This window comes from Rissa tridactyla, chromosome 4 (assembly GCF_028500815.1).
Source record: "Rissa tridactyla isolate bRisTri1 chromosome 4, bRisTri1.patW.cur.20221130, whole genome shotgun sequence".
NCBI classification, from domain to species: domain Eukaryota; kingdom Metazoa; phylum Chordata; class Aves; order Charadriiformes; family Laridae; genus Rissa; species Rissa tridactyla.
The window spans coordinates 12,846,919-12,869,247 of record NC_071469.1 but is presented as its reverse complement, the minus strand read 5'-3'; the positions used below and the strand labels follow the sequence as shown (position 1 = coordinate 12,869,247).

At 36.7% G+C, this 22,329-nt stretch overlaps 1 protein-coding gene across 4 annotated transcripts in view; it reads right to left on the bottom strand.

Annotated features, from left to right (window-relative positions):
* The window catches only part of SBF2 (SET binding factor 2), a 270,051-nt gene that overhangs the window by 76,792 nt on the left and 170,930 nt on the right, over positions 1 to 22,329 (bottom strand). For all 4 annotated transcript variants that reach the window (XM_054200805.1, XM_054200806.1, XM_054200807.1 and 1 more), the window contains exon 17: positions 170 to 238. In XM_054200805.1, coding sequence (XP_054056780.1) covers positions 170 to 238 — 69 coding nt within the window. The remainder of the gene's footprint in view (positions 1 to 169; positions 239 to 22,329) is intronic.

Here is a 22,329-nt window from a genome sequence, read left to right as displayed (position 1 = left end):
ACAATGTCCATAATAGCCTACTAAAAGACTTCCACTGACATCAATCAATTTTAGAATGAACCTTCCTACCCATCATGTATCTGCTGTCATCACTTTCTTAATTTTTACCATGTATATAATGTAAAAAAAAAAAAATACAAAATAGGAGTGGGTTTCAATAAAAACTTACCCTATAAAAAGCAGTCGTCAGGGGCAGCAACGCTGCAGCAATGCTATATTCTTCCGAAGAGGAACAATCCTTCAAGAAAAACATACAAAGAAAATAAGCGAAACCATTTTCATTTCTGCCGTGTGGAGTCCCTCTGATATCCTTCCTATACACAATGTAACTTTTAATCACCTGATATCATGTAAGAATAACATACATTTACGTGTGTGCAAGTGTGCGTGTATATACATATATTCCCTCAATTTCTGCTAGATAGGTATTGTTATGATTCTTCCCATTTAAGGAATTTATTAGCAGCTTTCTCACTCCAATGTCCAAAATGCAATTTCACCAACTTATTTTACATACAAAAAGGAAAGTACTCATTGTTTAGGAAACAATAAAAAGGTAGTTTGCTTCCATTTGGGTTGACAGCAAATCTGACTAAAATGGAAGTGATGTGATGACCAAAGAATGTACTTTCAAAAAGTTTACACAACGAATTGGACATTTATTTAATATGAAATAATCACCTCTACAGCCTCTACAAAAGTTTGGCTCAAGGTTAACTTTAAAAGAAGATGAAAACCCATTTTCTTCACAGTCTCAGAATGCCTCATTCAACAGTCAAGTGTGTCATTCGTGTCTCTCCATGCTGAAAAGGGTATGCCAAAGTAAATCAACTAGTAATTGCACTGATGAAAATAGTGACTTTATTACGGAAGTCTTTTAAAAGAAACCAGAATTGGAATGTAACTTAATATTTAAAAAATAAACTACTTGAATTTTTAAGACTTTTTTTTAAAAACACAGAACAAAAAAATACTCAACAAGAGTTAAAAAAGATACTTTATTTTTAAAGTGACCAGGTTTTTTTTCAGTAGCTCTTTTTGCCAACACTGAAGAAAACAATAACGCACGCAGTTCTACTAGACAAACGTATCACCATTGTGCCCCTGGATGATGAATGGCAAAACATTTCCCTTTCAGCAATTCATTTCAATATTTTTAACATTCATTCTTACAACAGACACCCTCCAACTCAAACCACACTCCTATTAACGATCTATAACATCTGACCAAATTCCAAAATTGAAATCTTTTGAATGTTCCTCTGCCAGACTTTTCATTTATGCCTTCATCTCGTATCAGAGTTCTTGAAAATACAGCAACTGGCAAACACTTGGCACCAGCCAACTGTGATAGTGGAAATATAAAATCTGCATTACAGGAACAATCATGTTAAGGATCATTAGGATGTTATTTTTATTCATCTCACTCTTCTTTCTTAAATGGCTGCTGCGTGATTACGGACTGCAAGTTTAGAACAATAAACCAAAAAACTCATCACAAACCTATTTTGCTTCTCATTACTTTTAAAGTCCATTTCATCCTTTGTGATTTTCCAGCAACAAATACTTCATCTTCTATTACTTTAATCAAGCTCACCTAAAGAGAATACCAATGTCCATACACAGCTAAATATAGCGGCATTTAGAAAACTACCTGCATGAGTATTCTGAAAAGGTGTACAACAAGTTCAGAGATGTGAAGCTTTTTTTCTGCACAGAGTTACTGAAGGTCTTAACACGTCTAACTCTGCATGAATGCATGCATGTACGCTAACTGCGCGTGGAAAACAAAAGGTGTGCAAGTGCTCACACCTCATAACACTTTCCACTCTGGTAGAGGAAAACAGTAAGAAAAGTGGACACTCGATATATGTTTTAATGATGCCTTTCAGTATTGTGACATGTATATAAAAAACGCAAAGAAGTTTGTAAGATGTCAGAACAGTAATACTAAAGGACATAGCCTCAGCTGCTTTTCATTTTCATTTTCTGCCTTATTTCCTATTGTTATCCATATCCTTAACCCCCATTTGGAATTTAGCACATGCATTTGCAGTTTAATATAAAGATATGATAAATATTTTTTCACTTAATCAGAAAACTTCCCATTTAAAATGAGACTTTACAACCCTTAGGAATGTTCAACAGTTTTCAAAGAAATACATATCTTATTTCTGCACGTGCTTATTTATAACCAGGTACAAAATGATCCATCCTCATTGTTTCAAGTTATCTACTTAATCCCTTAGCTCAAGTTATTTGTAAGAGTTTGGGCTTTTACCCAAAATATACATAAAAATATCTTTATAAAAACTGAGCAATGCATCTTCACCTAGAGAGCATTCAATATTCCAAGAGCTAACATATGTCTCAAAGATATATATCATCACCACATAAACAACACAGTAGATTATTTTTCCACTCCTTCTTGCAAGTATGAAATTCTCCACATATTCTATGTCAGCAGTACCCCCTGGACTTGTAGTATGGAAGTATTATCTCTCTATATTTTTTCTTCTCCAGCATATGACAAGAAATGTAAAATTATCTCAGTTAGGAATAAAGTATAATAATATAATACTGCTGTTTTAAGAATAGTGAAATTAATTAACTGCTTATCTGTTTTGTAGCTGCAAGACAGAATGACATAGTTAACAGAGATACTGCACTGAAATCTTAGCTTCTCAATTTTACAGGCAAACCACAGTCCTGAAGTGTCATGTATCTATTGTATGCAATTTAAACTCCTGTAACAAAGCAATCCAGCTGTCTCATATATATAATAATATCTTTATCAATTGTGAAAAATATCTCTTACTAGTGCTACAGAAGTAGACAAATCAAATACCATAAAATAATTAAAGCTGTTCCCCCTAATTTGCACAAAAGGAAGCTGAAACAAATCTGGGGAACAAAAGTTATTCTCAGCACATTAATTTCCTAAAAACAATGTCTTAGGACAGTGAAATATGGACTTCCACCATGCCATGTGCAGAGTACTGCTTTGAATCCACGCCTGAGTGAAGACCTGGCACATTATTCTGGACATACCGATCATATATTCAGAGAGTTTGCTGAACTCTGCAGCAGACTGGAAGTGTTACAGGAATTCATGTATTTTTAAAGTAGTTTTGCTATACTGAATTGACAAGTGAATAATAAAATGAGAACGTTTTTCCTTACATTACTTACTTTGATAATACATGCGATTTACTTTTATGTCCTGCTCAGTTTAAATATCCAGCAAAACTGGTGGTTAGATATTGTCATTACATTGCAGAACTGACAGCTAGGAAGTTACAGATTTAACTGCCTGTATAGACGCATGGGGCTGCTAACATCTGGTGAGGCATCGATGGCTTTTGGAATCTGGTAGGTGGCTTAGGCTTCTGGCACTGTAGTAAGAGAATTCAGCAGTCCAGTTTAGAAAAAATGCTTGGTTTGTTAAAAGGACTAAGGATTCACCATGTAGAACTGCAATGAAATTCAAAACTAGAACTGAATATTAATGAGCTGATTTGAGAAAAATCATTCATTTTCATTAGATAAGCTGAATAAAGTTTATGCATCCATATATAAATAAAATACTAATGCAACTGAACTATTAAAAATGTCAGTTTTTATCAAAGAAAACCTATTCCATGTTAATTGATGTTACAACCAATGTCCTTTATATTTAATCTCAGCAGCTAAAAATCCAAGTAAACAAACTGACAATTTCACAATGTAATATAATCATATGCTGCCTTGAAGAAAGGTGAAAAAAACATAGTTCCTATCTGAAATTTCCATGTAAGTTTTAAAAATATTTAAACGACAAGTTTTAACTCCACAGTTAATGCCATCATCTGCAGCAACAGTCAAAATGACATATTTTGTTGGAATAAATGAACTACGACACTAATTACTTACATTACTTATTATTAACAGCATATAATTAACTTCAAAGGAAAGTCTGGATTCCTCTTATTGAAATTATAAACAAAATTGTTTTGTTTTTTTTTTTTTAGTGAAAATTAACTTTCTAATATTCATATACAGTTTTGCCTCGCAAAGTTAACGTCACTGATAGCTGCTGCTCTGCTTTATAATGGGATCAAAGTTTTCTTTCTTCCTTGTAACCAAAGGTGAAATCAAACCTTATTGAGGCAGCTACAATTTTGTTAAATGCAACTCTTCTGGGACTTGAGAAACAGGATGGAAGAAACGCATACCTAGGAGGCCCATATAGCTGTGTACCTGTGGACTTAGCTATCAACAGAACTACAAGAACACACTCAAAACTTGGAAGATACTGCCTTAGGTAACTCTCATTACTTTTGAAACTTCTCATTTTGATAAGGATATATACAGTCTTTCAAAATTATTAACTCACAAGTCCCTTCTTAAATGACCTTAGCACATTTTATGTGTTACTCATTAATACAAACTTTTAATTTAACTTTTGTTCTACTTAAAACTGTTGCAGCGATTCTCAGGAAATAAAACCAAAAATGTATACTCTTATTTTCTGTGGTCTCTAGGTTTAACATTGACCAGAATCACACTTTGTGCTTTTGAGGAGCAACTTCTGAGATTGCTATCTGGTTACTATCTGACAGCATTAATTCAACACAAAGTCCGTATTAAACAGACTTCACCTGTGCTCTGCATGATGCCAGATATAATACTTTCTTCCTCTATGGCCATTACATTCACACGAGTACAAATGCAGAAGACGAATGAACCGCACCCAACCCAGAAGAATCCTCACCTATTTGTTTTGACTTTGTGGTCTTTCTGCGTGACTAGAAGCCTTCATAATGACCATTTCATTAAGGAACCTATCATGTCAGCTATAGGATGCAAGATGCTGTAGGTCTGCCATTCCAGGTAGCAGGAGATCCAATTCCGTTTTAGAAGATTTTACTTCCTGAAGAGCTTCAGATTTGTCTTTACCTGGCCCTGAATTATCATAAACTTGTCTGTCCTTGAAACATAGTGGTATAGGGGACAGAATTGATGCAATTTAGATGGGATTACACAAGCACATAACGTTCATTGATTTTTAAGTTTCATTTTGCTTTACTCCGCATGTTCACAAGTTAAAAAACACAGTACACTTTCTCTACGCAGCTCCATTGTAGTTCTGCTCTCACAGCAAGCCAAAGTAAGAAACAACATTTTACTCAAAGAAGAGCTGTTGAGCCCCTCCCCTCCCTTCTTTCTCAATAAATACATTTCCGTCTAGGGTTGAGATCAGTCATTTCCTTCTTCTCATAACGAATTATGTTTAGGAAATCATGAACCTCAATTTTTATGTGCATAAATTACACATTCTTCACTGAATTTTTACTGTACCCCAAAAGTGTAAAAACATCTAACTTTTTTTTGCAGGATACTGATAAACACAAGAATGCCATCCCTTGTGTCTAAGCACATCTGAGTTTCTTTAACAGAAATGCCATGCATGTTTCTGAATACTGTCATGAGGCCCATGGCAATAAAGTTCAACATACTCAGGCTGTAATCTTCTCCCAAGGAAATGGTTGGGATGCCAAGATGCCTTTTGACTTTTATTTCACAGCAGGGCTTCATTCACAGTGACTCTGTCCAAACCTTAAACTACACCAGCTGTGATACAAGGTCCTGCGCAGTAATTTGTAAAAAGTTTTTGACAACATTCAAATGATAGAATACATTGCAATTCATGACAAAACAGTGATCAATATCCATTAACTACTCAGTTGGAAAGGGGTGATTAATTCATATATCACATATCAATATATCTGCAGACTACAGTGTACTCCTAAAGCCTGGGTAGACCAAAGCACTTATGCAGTGCTTGCAAAACATAAACACAGGATACTTTGTAAACCACTTTACTGACGGCCTGCTTAATTGAGTTAAGGAATGGAAAAATGCTTAAAATACTAGAAGAACTATTAAAATAGATGAAATATTCTAGTATAGTCCGGTTATCTATTAGTGAATCAGCTCCAAAGTACACAGAAGTCTTAGGCATTCTAGCACTCATGTGGTGCACAGCAGCACCTCTTCTCCTAAATAAGCAGTCACAAACTTTCAAACATGTAAGAATACATTCATCTTGCTTAATTTAATTTTACCATTCTTCTCTAAGTTTAACGTGATTTTCTAATTTCACATAGTTCTAATAAAAATGCATCACATCATCAGAGCATGTTCTACACAATTTTTACAACTTAACAGGAATTAACACCTTTTTTAAAAAATATAAAATTTCTACAGGTGGGTAAAGTGGTTCACTGAAAAATCAGTTTTTCACTTTAGAAAAATATTGTTTGGATAGAAGTGGAATTTTACATCTATTTTCTGAAATGCAAAGAGTCAACACTCAGCTCAAATCAATTACCAAAAGATTCTGGGTCTACTTGACTATGGAGAAATTGAACAAACAATGGCTGATGAAATGAACTTGGAAGTAGGGCTCACTGAAAATTTTCCATGGAAAACTGCCATGTGATGGCAAAATATTTTTTTTATTTATGCTAAAAACCCTCATTGACATCATCTTAGACAAGAGCACTTCCAACCCCCAAAGCTTTTCCCTTGGGAGACTTACAGGTACCTTGTCAATTATAACTGATTTTCTGGGGAAACAGAAATAAAACCTTGGGCAACACCTCAAAGGCGTCAAGGAACAGGTACAGGGGATCTACAGGCTGGACTGCAGGGAGCAAGTCCTCACACAAGGCATTTCCAGAAACAGGAAGAACAAGGCAGTGACTGAAAACAGAAAGTACAGGTTGACCAAAGGCAAATGGATCAACCTCTACGATGAAATAACAAGCTCTGTAGCTGAGGAAAGCGCAGCACGTCTTATTTACATTGGCTTTAGCAGGGCTTTTGACACAGGCTCCTTTGGTATCCTTGTAGGTAAGCTGAGGAGACACGGTCTAGATGAAAGAGTGGAAAACTCAAAAGACAGTGGTCAACGGTTCCAAGTGCAACAGGCAGGGGGTTACGAGTCACTTGTCAGGCGTTGATACTGTGGCAAATGCCACCTAATGTTTTCATTAACAACCTGTAAAGTAGCATGAAATGCATCTTCATCATATTTCTGGATGACACCAAATTTGGGGGAATGGTAAATACGCTGGAGGGCAGGACTGCTACTGACTGGCATTACAGCCTGTCAGAAACAGACTGACAAGAACCTCAACAAAGACAAATGCAAAGTTCTGCACAAAGGACAGGGTAACTCCATGCAAAACATAAGCTGCATATGAAGAGCACCTGGAACCGCGTGCTGTGCTATACATGTCAAAAAAAGACCATGCCCTAAAATTCAGAAAAAGGTGCAAAATGAATTATCTTGTTTTGTTGCTGTTTGCAGACAGCAAACTCTGTACAGTACAGACACCTCCAAGGAATCGGTAAAATAAATAATATTGCAGTTGAGTTGACCAGGCACTCAACATGAGTGGAAATGGAAATATTATGAAGTACCCTGATGTCAGAAAAAAAGCATCAAGAATAGCAATAGGCAGAACTAGTGAACAGATTTACAGTAGTGATATTAAGTTTCTCAAAGAAATACGTGAGGTAAAGGGTAAATAATCGGAAACAATGTGCAAGATGGGACATAGAAGGGGAAAGAATATCTTGTACCAAGTCAAAAATGTTAAAAACATTAGTCTCACCAAAAGGTATACTCATAGCAGGGGCAAAAGAACAAAACAATTAGAGAACTTAAGGATCTCATCCAAGAGTTGGAAACTGTCAGTGGAGTGCAAAATGAAAGGAGCCCAGGAGAACTAAATAAGCATACAGAAGGGAAAACACTCTGCTCAACCAGCACAGACAAAAATTATTGGAGAGAAAGCTAATGCCAATTTTTCATTATTATTTTTTAAAATACACATATATATACCAAATGCATCTGCAGGGTTCTGGCAGGTGCCGTTGGGAACTGAAATACATGTTTGTGTGGATGTAACACTGCCTCTGCGAGACACATTTTTCACAAACTGCCAAAAGTGCAGTCTCTTCTCAATACATATTTGACAACTTGTTGCCGGAAAGCTTCAGTTTTTCCTACGCCAACCTTGATAGTACTGAGCAGCTTTGCTACAGTTTTGGCAGAGGCACCAGTGCACTGTGTACAGCTGCACCAAAGGACAACAAGAACGACAATGACCAGCTGCTTCTGGAAGAGGTTTTCTTGGATCAGCTTTGTCGGTGCAGCTCCATTTCTGGATTCATGAAACAAGTGTCAGCTGCTGGAAGAGGATATTTCTGGGATGACCTGCAATGGCTGCAGAATTTCAACGATGACAAAAGGGGGTTTTGTGGTTTCTTTGAGGTAATTCTGCTTATTATAAGGTTGTGAATCTTGAATGCAGCCAGCATGGGCTTTTCCATGCTTAGGCAACAAATGACGCATTGTATTAGTTGTGCTGGTGAATTTGATGGAACCTAAAATCTCTTGTTGCCAACCCTGCTGCCAGACCTCTCAGTTCCCTTAATAAACTGGAATGTAAATTTTCTGTTATGTTTCAAAGAGTAGCTGCAGTTTCAGCAACTTTTAATACAACTTGCTGCTTAATCCAAAAATCAACCTTGTAAGAACATGAGAATAGGCCCATTCCACATCATGAAAAAATGATGCTACTAAAGCCATTATAAATATCCCACTTTTCTGGAGAAAAAAACTCGCAGCAAATTTAAGGCATCATAACCCTGGCTGATAAAGTCTTTTAAAGGATAAATGGTTCATAGAAAATAATACCTAAAGAAAATTCAGGAAACTGAAGGACGTAGGTGGTGCATGATTAGGCAGCATGTTGGAGAGCAGTGTCCATCTTGATTAACACATCAAATCTGTGTGATCAAGGAAGAATGTTGTTGCAAAGCCTGGAAAGCCCAAGAGATTCAGAGTTTTCAAGAGCTGCCTGATTTAGTGAAGTGCTCCCTCCAAGGTAACATTCATCAATGGAATATATACATTCTAATACAAATATTTAAACTATGGAAAAGAAAACTTAGAAAAATATAGTATTTTTATTTAACATAATGTGAAGTATTTTAAGTGTTCAGATTATACTTTCCAGTGCACAGACAGAAGCTTCTTCAATATGGATACAGATTTTATATGAAATTTTGCACATTTTGTGGTTCAGTAAGACAAGTGTGATAAGTGCATGTGAGATTGCACTGGCAATTTTAAAACTATCCCCTGAATCTTTCAGTCTTAGAATTGAAATCAACACAACGTGTGTTGATACTTTCCTCTGGGATTTTCAAATGGCTCCAGGAAATGCGAAGGTTAGAATTCCATGAAGTAACTCCTCCGACTTTGGGCAGGGCAAACACTACTAGAGGAAAGAAGAAATACTTGAGCTTGCTGTGTGGACCAAAGAAGCAGTCTTCCAGCAAAACTGTTTCTTTGATACAAATTGTAAGAAATCTTGGTATGATCCTTTTCTGTTCCACAGCCTTCTAAATCATTACTAGTAGCAACATCCAGCTACCTAACCACAGAGAAAGCCTTTACCAGGTTTTGGGTTGCCAGTAACTCCATTTACAGCCCTGATCTTCTCCTAGGCTATCTCATGTTCCTTCCTGAGGGTTCCTGCTAATATTGTATTTTTATAACAATAAAGGAAAATTACGTATTTGTCACTTACAATAGCTGATTCTAAACATTTATGTTTATTTTTGAAATAAGCAAAAAGTTGACTGATAACTACCAGAATTTTATATTATAAGGTAAAATATCTTCTAAGATTTACTGTATTAAACAAAGGTATATATCCAACACTTAGATACAGTTGCTTTCTCAAGAAATAGGTTAAACTTCATAAATTTTTTAAAATTAGAAGAATGCAAAGATAAAAAGGTCTTACTTTTTTGTGATAATTTAACAAGTACCTGGTATGCAACTACAAAAATATTCCCCAAGTTTTCGAAAGAATTCACCGTTGCCTTCAAAGTACATTATTTTTTTCTGACCTTAAATATGACAGCTAAGTGTCAGCCAAAAATCACCATTGCTGTAACAATAACATGGAGGTGCTGCACATCTGATTTTGATGAAAATCTCTAGAAAATAACTTGTCATTAAATGTTGGACCCAAATCCTTTATCTTCATCCTGAATGAGTTAAGTGCAGAGATATACTATGTGCTGCATTTTTATTTTGTTAGTTTTTAACAATGGCATTACTACAGCCAGTACACAACAAAATAAGGATTATCCTATCTTATTTTGCAACAGTAATGAACTTAGCAAGATCAAGACATGAATGGAAGCTTTTGTATACCTGAAATAATATGATTACTTCATCTGGGCGCGCACAGAGTTACCAATAAATACATAAAAATTAAAGATACAGTATTCTGAAAAGCATGTTACCTGCCAACTCTTACTAGCATACCAGAAATCACTGAAGTGAGATAAAGGAAATCTATGTGGTAATACTGGTAATCATTAGATGATCATAGCAGTGTCTACAATACTGCAACAATTTCTGGAATATGTAAAAGTCCCAAAGCCCAATAGCGTCTCAAATCAAGACATGAAATCTTAAATTGAGGAAACACCGCTCAGTTGAATTGCAGAATGTTTCAAAACATCAGGTTTCCCGATATGTCTTTTACTGACATACGATTTCCTCAACATAGTCAACAAATTCAACTCTTTTGTAATAATGATTAGTAAAGTTGGTTGTTTGTCATGAGGAAAAAAAAAAAAAGTTGGAGAAATCACTATGGAGTGATGATAAAAATGCAAGAGATTTAATATTAGCTAAAACATTACTGACAAAGGATGACTACCAAACCAGTGAAAAGAATACAGAAAAGAATAAAAAGGAGACCAAGAAAGCACAGAGAACATTGTTTTAGCTGCTTCCAGGGGCACCTGTTCTGAACTGAAAGCTCCATGCTGACTAAGAAAAGAAATACATCAACATTTTTTTTGTTAATAACATGGATTTTAAATGCCGCTCTCCACTATAGTTCTTGTTTACATTGCCAACCAAAATTCATTTTTAAATAAGTACTTCAGCTTTTATTTCTACAACAGTTACATATTCATACAAAACTGTGATAGAACCAAGCTGTATGGTACAAGCTAAAGGTTTCTGTACTAGATATTGAAGTTCATGATCAAATGTTGTATTTAATGTTTTCAGTAAGTTTTTGGAAGTCTTTCTCCAGGAAAACTTTTATTGGAGAATTTTGAAAGTATTTAGGTTATGACTTAAAATGACTTCACTGAAAATGAATTTGCTCATTATTTCTTTCTTATTAGACTGTTGCCTGAGTAGCCAAAGATGTTTCATCACTAACATGGAGATTACAAGCTCCATCAGAATTTCAACTACCCCCAAGGACCTCTAAGGTCAGCTTCTTTTCACTGACCAGAAAACTGAGTTACACACTTGTTCATTTTAATTGTTTAAGTAAATAATTATGTTTCAAATTTTGAAAATTAACAGGAATAGATATAGGAGATTTTAATTTTTAATTTGAAACATGGTCCCTTTACTAAGAGGTAACAGGGAACATATGTCATTCCCTGTAATATTCCCTCTCTCTCAGCAAGCATCTTTGTTTCTCTTTGCGTTCCCAAGAGCACTTATTATCATCAACTAAAACAAAAAAAGTTCAAACTGTCATGGAAATAACGCGCACCAAGACAATATGTAGACCCAAGTAAATTTGTAAACATTATTTGGTTCAAGCTGACTTGGAATAAAAAGTCATCCCCCCTCAAAAAAAAAAAAAAAAAAAAAAAAGCCTAATCCCCTTCTCCAAGAGATCAATAAAACCTGAATGGACAACATGTAACTTCAAAAACGTTTGTGGAGTATTCAGAAAAAGATTGTTTCTGCAGCCAGAAATTAACATGCTCTTGTGTAAGAACATATCCAAAAATCACCAGTTGTCCCCACAGTTTTGATTACTCCTAGGTGATCTCAGATGAGATGAATTTCAAGTAGGCTACCGAAGAAAGTGAATGTTTTTATAAAAGAGATAATCGGAACGCTCACGTATTTTAGTATACATGTTCTTACTTTTAAGCACAGAGTGCCCCCAGATTTGAGGCCAGGAATGAACACCACCAATGGCACTCTCAGGAGACTTCAGGTAGGATCTTTCACTTTTCCATAAGTTGATTTTTCATGAATAGATAATTATGGTTTGCTAGATTGCTTTTAAGTTAATCAGTGCTGATGCCTCCTGTTTTCATATGCATGTTGTATTTTCAATTCGAAATTAGATAAGACTGATGGAATCCAAATCTTTGTTATATGTTACTTTTATACCAAATTATCCTGAAGCAGTTCTTTGCAATGAGCATGTGCAAAATGCATGTGGCAGTCTGAGACTCTTTGTTAAAGTTTAGCTGAAATACGGATAATCAAAGAAGTGATTCTTGTCATACCTCTCAGCATCCTGGTTTGGATTTTCTCTGTACTTATGGTTTTCATATTTTGATCCATGCAACACTGCTGGTCTACTGACTGTGCCTGAGATGTTGTGAAAACTAACTGAAATCCCCCAAGCCTACCATCACTTAAGTTTTCTTCCCAGAAAATTTTTTACACGCTAACTAGCTCTGTAGGGGTGAAGGCTAAATGGACAGGGGATTGGGAAGATAACAGCCATCTATCATAATCAAGTTAGGATCAAAGTCTATGACTTTCTTACACATGCGATTCAGAGGCTGAGTAACAAATTGTGTTAATGTAACTGTAGTTGTGGCCTGTGGCTTTTAAACAGAACCACATATGGTTAGTATTTCAGCTATTCCCAGATGACAAAGGCAAGGCTCCAAAATAGTCCATTAAAATAAATATTTTCCTTTAAATTGTTTTTCACAAAAGCAATTATACCTTTTAACTTCATAAATATAACAGGCTAAATTCCAATGAAATCAATAGTCTCGAATCTTGAATTTGGCCTGAAAACAATAAATTAAAGGCCGTTTTAGTCCACTGGCTTTGCTTGCATTAACATTTTTTTCTCTTCTTAGGAAGAAAAAATGTCCAAAACTACAACCTGTTTTGCCTCTGTTCTAATAAAAAAAAAAAAATCAGCAAAGACTTCACTCGGTTTAAGGGTGTATATCCCAGCTCCTAATGGCACGTAGGTAAGACGCTGATCAAGAAACATATTGTGGGTAGCATCTTATTTTGTGCCATCTGTGAATCTAGATTGTACTAATCCTAATGTTCTTGTGCAAGTGGAAAGTATCAGAGCATGCATGATATTTACAGAAGCAAATATTCCAAGTATGGGAAAATATATAAAATGTTAGCAATTACATTAAGGTATTAAAAGTGAAGAAAAATGAAAGCTTGTTGAGAATTAAAATCAGGAGTACTGTTGAAGGTATGTACAATACATGAAACTCAGATGCCTATGGTTCAGAGGTAGACAGGATAACGTAACGCAGATAAGGAAAAAGATGATGCTTCTGAAGAAGTGCTGAAAATCATGGCATCCTCGTAATCTAGGTTAATTTTAAGTGTATTATTATTACTACAGTTAAAGTATGAGATGACCTAGTAAGATATTTCATTCCATACACTTGGAAGGGATAGAGAATATTATATGCCAATTGTATGCAACTTATTTAGGATATAACAAAGGATATGCAAAGTTTAATCAATGAACATTGAAAGCAAAGGTTTTACAAGGTGTTCCTAATAACCAGAGGAATGAATTTCATCAAAACAAGTTGCGTTTGTCCTCAAAAGTCAAATAATCTAGATAGAAAATTAATTGTACTTGTACACTCACAAATATCATGAGATTTTAGACTGTTAAACATGCAATTCAAATTTTAATTCCTAGCTCCCAACTGGAGTTCTGGAGTTTAGAATTGAAGCACTGGGGAGAGGCAGGGAAGGGGGCTGGTGGGGTGATTTGTTTGGGGTTTTTTTTCTATAGACATTAGGTGAAGTTATTTTTAAATACTTTGTTGGATCACTAGAAACCAATGCCTGCCCCCTAACTGTGTACAGGGAGGGGGGAATTACTAAAAGTAATGTTCACCATAGCATGCTTACAATGGCATTTTCCCATGCATTCTAAAAGACAATTCATGTAAGTCACAAATCTGGGCTATAATATTGAAAATGAATGTCAACAGCTACAAGTATTATTTACAACATATCTAGATCGTCAAACATTCTTTTATTTACCCGTTTATTTTCTGTTTCTGTTCTATAACTTCACACGCTTTTTATTTATGTAACACTATAGGTAGGTCTATTACTGTAAAGAAATTGATTCTTATGCTTTTTTTCCTTAAAAATCATTCTAAAATGCCATATAGGTTTACTATTTTATGTTTGTCGTATTAATGCATTTGTAAAAGTTTACACAAAATATTGACAAAACCCAGAACCGGCTGCGTTTTATGGTATTTATCTCAATATCACACTTCAATTTTTGAATACAAGCTGCCAAGATTTCAATTGTTTAAACCAAAGGTTATACAAACATCATAGCAACAAATGATTAGAAGACTGAATATATTTCGATGTTTTTTCTGTTTTAGAAATTACTGTATCTGAAAAAATCAATAAAAGATGATGATCCTACATTGGCACCTTTTATGCAAATTCCAGCAAAATAAAACATCTAAAAACAGACAACTTCATAAAATTCCTTATAGAAACAATAAAGGAGTTTTCTATATGGCAGTAAGTCAAGTACCATCAATGATCAAGGGAGCACACACACCTTGCTCGAAGTGGAATGCTAGAGCAAGGTTCCACTTCAGCTCCTCTACTACACCTCGGTTTAACAGGGACTTGGAGGGTGAAGCGCAGTGGGGCAAGACCAGAGTGAGATTACATTAGACAGGCAAACTCTTGCCCTTCATTTCAGTAATAAAAGACTGACCTAAAACTAAATACACATGTGCATATGGGCACCCACTGAATGGGTAGAGTACATCAATACTGTATAATATTTTGTTACTTATTGTATACATAAAATGACACTCAAAACGGATTAAGTGCATGTACACATACCTAACAGTGTTATACAAAAATCTATGTGGAATTATTCACCTGTACTGAAATACACATTATATACCTACATAAAATTCAAAATGAAGACAAAATTCCACGTGTTCCTTCCATATTTTTATTAAATATAAAACTTGTAAAAACAGAAGTCACTATTTTCATGTAACTTATTCTATTAGCAAAATGCCTATTCCTTCCAACATCAAAGACTTTTTTTTTTCTTTTTTACTACCTTTCATCAGTCCACCTCTTTCATAAGCAGGCTAGAGAGCAACTCCACAGCAGTATAACACAATTCCTAAACCAGACTTGTTTTATTTACAGCAGCGAGTAGCGTACAAGCACATGTCTGCTTTTCATCAAGGCAACCAAAAATATTTAGAACACAGAGTTATTAGGAACACTTGGCAACCGCAAGGCCACACTTAATAGTAATGAACACTTAAGAGCAGTCAGAGCCTACCACGTCAACGCTCCAAGAAGCTACATGGTTTCAGTAAGATACCTATGTGTGAGCAGACGCGCGCGACCATGCCCTGCCCTACCAGCAAATACAGAACTGAACAAAGGCCAGTGACAGGAGACGCCCGTTCAGAGTAAAGACGGCTCCAGCAGACGAACGTCCCGGAGACCCAACCAGGACGGGTGGGTTTGTATCACTCCCCTTCGCCTTGCCAGGAGGCTACTTGGTGTGACACCCTCCTTTGGTGCCTGATGCTCTAGGTGCTTATGTTTGCGTACAAAATGCTATCACATTTTTATTTATCTATCTTTAAGCCAGATATGACCTGACTGAAATCAATGTAATCCAGACACAGACCAGCTGTCTGCAGTTGGATACTAGAACATATATATATATTTTTTTTAAAAAAATGCCTACATTGCTATGTAAATGCCATGTAAAATGTGCTAAAATACGCTTAAAACTCTTAAATTTCATCACAGCTCATACCATACCTATTTTTGCTGCTGCTGCTTTGCTTCAGGGCCTTGCTGTTGACTGTGCCGTACCCCTGTGAGGCGTGACTGAGGCTGTGAGCAGCAGGGGCTGCGGGGCACCCTGGGCCCGTCACAGCTGCTCACGTGTATTTCTGCTTATTAAAACCAATTTCTGTATTAAAACCAATACCCTACTACCATCTGATATTTGTAATAAAATATTAAACAGCAACTTTTATAACAAGGCTGAATCCTGCTCTGGTAACTGCATAGAAACATAACGAAGGCATAATTAATATCCCCACACCCTGAGTCTAGAAAACAAGTTACATCTATGGCAAGTTATATCAACAGAAAGGAGGGCACTACCACATTTTTATTCTGGTATTTTTGATCCCTTTTTACATTAGCAGCAAGAGCCCTGGGGCAAACCAGGGGATTCCTTGCAACTGGAGCCCTTGAGACATATATTCAAGATGTACATTCATTCACACTCCAGACACGCTGCTCCGATCATAGTGGGACCTGGGGATTATTTTAACGTCTACATTACTGTTGAGTTTATAATTATGCATATATGTATTTCTCTATACGGCAGACATATGTATTTGTATCACCCTTGTGCCTCGTGTATGCACATGGATACGTGTATCCATAGAGGGGAGGAGGAAGTGTGTGAAGACAATATGTTCTGGTGAGAAGCTGAGAGGGAAGGAGGCTGAAGGCAGACATAGGTATGGACAGCACATCATGGCACTCTCATTACTGATAATCTTTCTCTTTTCCTTTCTTTAAGTAAACAGTCTCATGCAATAGTTACAGAGCATGGGTCAAAGCAGAAGTCACAAATACTTTCAGATTACCAGAAGCAGGGTCTCAGAAGTCTGCAGGGAAACAGCAATTTAGGAAGTGCCCAGACACACACAAGCTCATTCCTGAACACCTCTGCTGGCACAGTGCCAGTGTGAAAAGCAGCCATGGTTTTCTGCTGCCTAGTCGTCAAAGAAATTCCTCACTAAAACCACAGAGGCAGTTTAACGCAGTTTGAGACAGCCATCATGGTGCCTGGACACACGTGCAGAACCAGCCAGACACCTCTCTACAGAGACCACTGCACAAACAAATCTCCCTAAGTGATGCAAAAAGGAATTACTTCGACACTGTCACCTTGACAGGGAGAGTCCCAGTCCAGAGAAGAACGGCAACTGCTATGTCAAGGTGGTCATCTCCCTTGATATGTGCAGAGTAGGCAACGGTGGGCTGGTTTTCTAGCAGCAGTAATAAAACTAAGAAGTTTGCAATGTTGAGTGACATACATAAATGGGCAATCCTGCAAAGAAAGAGACTGTATTTTCTGGATTTCGTAAAAAGATACCTGTGAATGGATCTTTCCTGGACTGTGTGGCCATCCAATGGGATGGGATGAGTGTAACAGTATGTTCTTCAGAGCAAAGAAAGGAAAAGTAAAAACAGATCAGCAATACAATCTTTTACAGTGTACTTCCATTTTTTTTTCCAAGAGAGATTGTGAGAGCACCACCAATTCAGCCAGAAGCAATGATGTCCACATCAGTGGACAAGGGAAGAGCTATAGACGTCATCTATCTGGACTTCTCTAAGGCCTTTGACACGGTCCCCCCACAATATCCTTCTCTCTGCATTGGAGAAATACAGATTTGATGGGTGGACTGTTAGGTGGATGAGGAACTGGTTGGATGGTTGCATCCAGACGGTAGCTGTCAACAGCTCAATGTCCAGATGGAGATCAGTGACAAGTGGTGTCCCTTGGGGATCTGTATTGTGACCGGTACTGTTCAATACCTTCATCAATGACATCATTGGGGTTTTTTTGGGTTTGTTTTTTTTGTTTTTTTTTTTTGGCAATTGCTGACACCAATGACATCAACAACAATGGTATCATGTGGACCCTCAACATATTTGCAGATGACACCAAGCTGAATGGTGCGGTAGACATGCCTGAGGGATGGGATGCCATCCAGAGGGACCTGGACAAGCTCAAGAAGTGGGCCTGTGTGAACCTCATGAGGTTCAACAAGGCAAAATGTAGGGTCCTGCACCTGGGTGACGGCAACACCTGGTATCGATACAGGCTGGGTGATGACGGGATTGAGAGCAACCCTGCCAAGAAGGACTTGGGGGGTACTGGAGGATGAAAAGCTGGACATCAGACAACAATGTGTGCTCGCAACCCAGAAGGCCAACCATATGCCGGGCTGCATCGAAAGAAGTATGGCCAGCAGATCAAGGGAGGTGATCCTGCCCCTCTACTCTGCTCTCGTGAGACTCCACCTGGAGCATTGCATCCACCTCTGGAATCCTCAGTACAAGAAATACATAGACCTGTTGGAGTGGGTCCAGAGAAGGGCCATGAAAATGATCAGGGGGACAGAACACCTATAACGACAGGCTGAGAGAGTTGGGGTTGTTCAGTCTGGAGAAGAGAAGGCTCCGGAGAAACCTTATTGCGGCCTTTCAATACTTAAAGGGGACTTTAAAGGAAAGATGGGACAAACTTCTTACCAGGGTCTGTTGTGATAGGACAAGGGGTAATGGTTTTAAACTAAAACAGAGAAGATTTAGACTACATACAAGGAAGAAACTTTTTACAATGAGGTGGTGAAACACTGGAAGATGTTGCCCAGAGAGGTGGTAGGTGCCTCATCCCTGGAAACATTCAAGGTCAGGCTGGACAGGGCTCTGAGCAACCTGATCTAGTTGAAGGTGTCCCTGCTCATTGCAGGGGGGTTGGACTAGATGACCTTTAAAGGTGCCTTGATTCTATATTCTATTGCCATTTCTTGGGAAAGAGACATCATCAGAAAGATTCAGAAATAGCAGCTATTTTATTAAGTCCAGAACATTACAGGTGTACCCCTGAAAAGTCAAAGGATGAATAAAATGGTAATAAACCACAGATCAGAAAAACTATATGATGTGCCCATTGTGACAAAAAAAAATATCTGCAATATAATATGGAATTAAATCTGGAAGTTTCAAGTCCAAGCCTTAAACTGGAATCTCCTTTACTTAAATAATACCATGACTATGTCTAACAGGATGAAAAAGATCAAACTGTTAATAACTGATGAACTAATAGAATTAAATGTGGTCCTGTTAAACTCCCATGAGTTATCTTCATGATATATTTTCTATGTCTTAAAATACCTTAAAATATTTTCAAATACTGCTGTTGTTCAAACATTACTTCTGAGAGTCTCTACTTTCAGGAATGCGAGTCAAACTGAGTAACAAAAGACAGGCCATGAAATAAAAATCTGAAAGGAGAGAAACCTACTATAAGCCTCCAAAATAAAGACGTTTGGCAACATATTTTTCAACATAAAATATGAGAAGTGCTAGTTCATTTAACCTTTATATTGCCAAGAATTTGAATCATATGACACATACACATGGCTGATTTTCTCTCGGGAGTAATAAAACCTTTCTTGCTATTGGACAGTATTCGCAAACCTCTGAATTCTGAGAACTGACTGACAACTTTTAAACTTTATCTGATGGTAGAATATAATAGAAAAATTATTTGCATTAGAAAAATAAATGTAATATTATTTAGAGAATGTATTTGTTTTTAATTTTCCATATTAAAGTTTCTTTCATAACAGACTGTATAGTAAGTGCTAGAAAGAGGCCCTTATTACACCAAAGTTATACAGAAGAATCACAAGCGAAATTCTAGAGGCCAAATTAATCAATACTATCTTTCATCTGCTTTTGGCCATCGTTGAACAGATGCTGGCCCAGATGTACCTTTGTTGTAACTTAATATGAAGTTAAACTTTTAATTTTGCCCTGTATTTCATACAGTTTTTCATACTGTATACTGTAAGTATACTTTTAGAATACTTGGCATACTCTAGTTGAAAGATAAACATCTGCTTATGGTCACTGTGGAAAGCCCTCGTGATCTATTAGAAATTATCTAAAGCACTAAAAAAGATGAATAATCTGTCTACTATCAAAGATATTCTCTCAGTTACACTGGTAGAACATGTGTGAGTAAAACAGGTCCTAAAACAGCACCGACGACTTTGTAGGTTGTCAGATTAAATCACATCATTAGAAGACCCCACTCCTTTCCTACACCTAAAGACCAGAATTTTGAAAGTACTTAACAGTTTTATGCACCTTATCCCCACTCTAACCACATTTAGATTAAGTACTCCAGATGCCTAGGACACATACGTTTTCCAACTTGAGCCACATTTGCCAAAGAAAAGTATTAATATGCAGCTAGGCACTATTACCGACCAACATCTTACAGAGGAAATGTTACATTGCAACATTGTAGTTTTGGAGTTTTTATTTTTAAACGCAAAGTTTTATCTCTTCCAACTACCAAAGGAAGCTAGTTCATAGTCCTGCACTATCTGAAGAGTATCTTTCCCCAGAAAAAATTTTTTTAGGAAGCCTTATTGTTACTGCTAAATATTTTATGCAAATTGCTTAGAATGTCTTTTTAATACAAAAATTGTTTCTGATTATCAAGTACTCTCCACCTACACAGTGTGAGAAGTTACTGCAGAAGCTTCTTTTTGTCTTTACTGATATTTTATCAAGTTAAGTGCTACTATGTTTCAAAACAGTGTTCGCTTGCTGCTGCCAGAGACAACTGAAAACCTGACAAGTTATGTTGTTTGCAATAAATTATGGAACAGTGGTGCCCAGCGAGCAAGAGGTAATGGGCGCAAGAGGTAATGGGCACAAACGTGAGCACAGGAAGTTCCACCTAAACATGAGGAGGAACTTCTTTCCTTTGAGGGTGGCAGAGCACTGGAACCGGCTGCCCAGAGAGGTGGTGGAGTCTCCATCTCTGGAGACATTCAAAACCCGTCTGGACGCGTTCCTGTGTAACCTGCTCTGGGTGACCCTGCTCTGGCAGGGGGTTGGACTAGATGATCTCCAGGGGCCCCTTCCAATCCTGTGATTCTATGATTCTATGAACAGTATGCAAATTGAGCCCTGAGATGGTTTTTGCCATTATTTTTAACAAGTATTAAAAATACAACGTGTTGCTGGAAACATAATTACATGGAAGAAGCATTTCTCTGGTAAAAAATAAACTTTTTAGTTGTAAAAGTTAAGTAGTCTTTTGTGAAATGTCAGAAAAAATCATTTCATTACAGAAAATTACAAAGAAATAAAACCCCTTTTAAAATAGGAATTTATGAGTAATTGCAAATTATTCTGAGGTAACGACAGCAGCAGATAGCAAACACCACAGTAATAGTTTCTAGAGAAATAATTTCACATTTTTCCCACTACAGTGCTATCTGTATAAATCGTCAATTGATATATTAAGTTTTCACAACACTGCAGCCGATTTTTCATAGTCATTTAATTATATAACGTATGGAACAGAATATAATGCTTTTCCTTCACTATCACAGATAGCAATCACCACTGTAATACAAGCTTATTTAAATGCTTGTCAGGGTATATGATTTGCCAGGGGAAAAAAAAAAATCTTACTTCGGGGGTGACAATAAAGTTTTTAGCAACTGGCCAATGAAAACTTCTACAAGAGATAAAAGCAAATAACTGGGAATTTAATTGCCCTCATCAGAAGACATCTGCTTTAATCAATAAGCAATACAATTTCCATGTGATTTTTATCTTCCTACTACTAAGAATGAGCAGAAATACTTATTTCCTTTTCATTTCAGCAGCAATAAATTGTCAGTACTTCCTAGACACAAAAAGACACAGTAAAGCAAGTTTTTAACACTTTGGGGTTGACTTACTGCATCATGCCTTAACACCTACAGTCTACCACTAATCTTGACACACAGCTGCCTACCTGCTAAATAGGGCAGATTAATGGGAAATTCTATCATATTATTCCATAAATCATAGGCCTGTTAAAAATTTTCAGTGAGGTTCTGTCCAGTACCTTCAGACTGTAAATAGTCTAAAGAAGAATAGTTCAAAAAAATGCCACTCTTGGACTGAGAGATTCAAGCTGACAAACACCAGAGATCTGGCAAGGTCAGGTTTTGCCACCTCTAGAGAAATCAGTAAAATACCACCCTCTTTTCCTCCCAGTTGCAAAGTGGCTAGAGATCAGTTACTGGGGGAAATACAGCCTAAGTAATTTTTCACAGAAATAAAACAGCTATTAGCTTGAAGCAATGGTACGAATATTTTATTCCTCTTCCTTAATCTATTCTTAAGCACTGTGGTAGCAGGCACATCACACCAGATATATTGAGACCAGCAACAAGATACATGGTGGGATTATTACTAGCACTTCGTTAAAATACTGCTCTTCATCTACAAAACAAGGATACAGAAGCTCTGAAAAAGCATCTGACCTTTATTTTTATGGACTCCAGTAA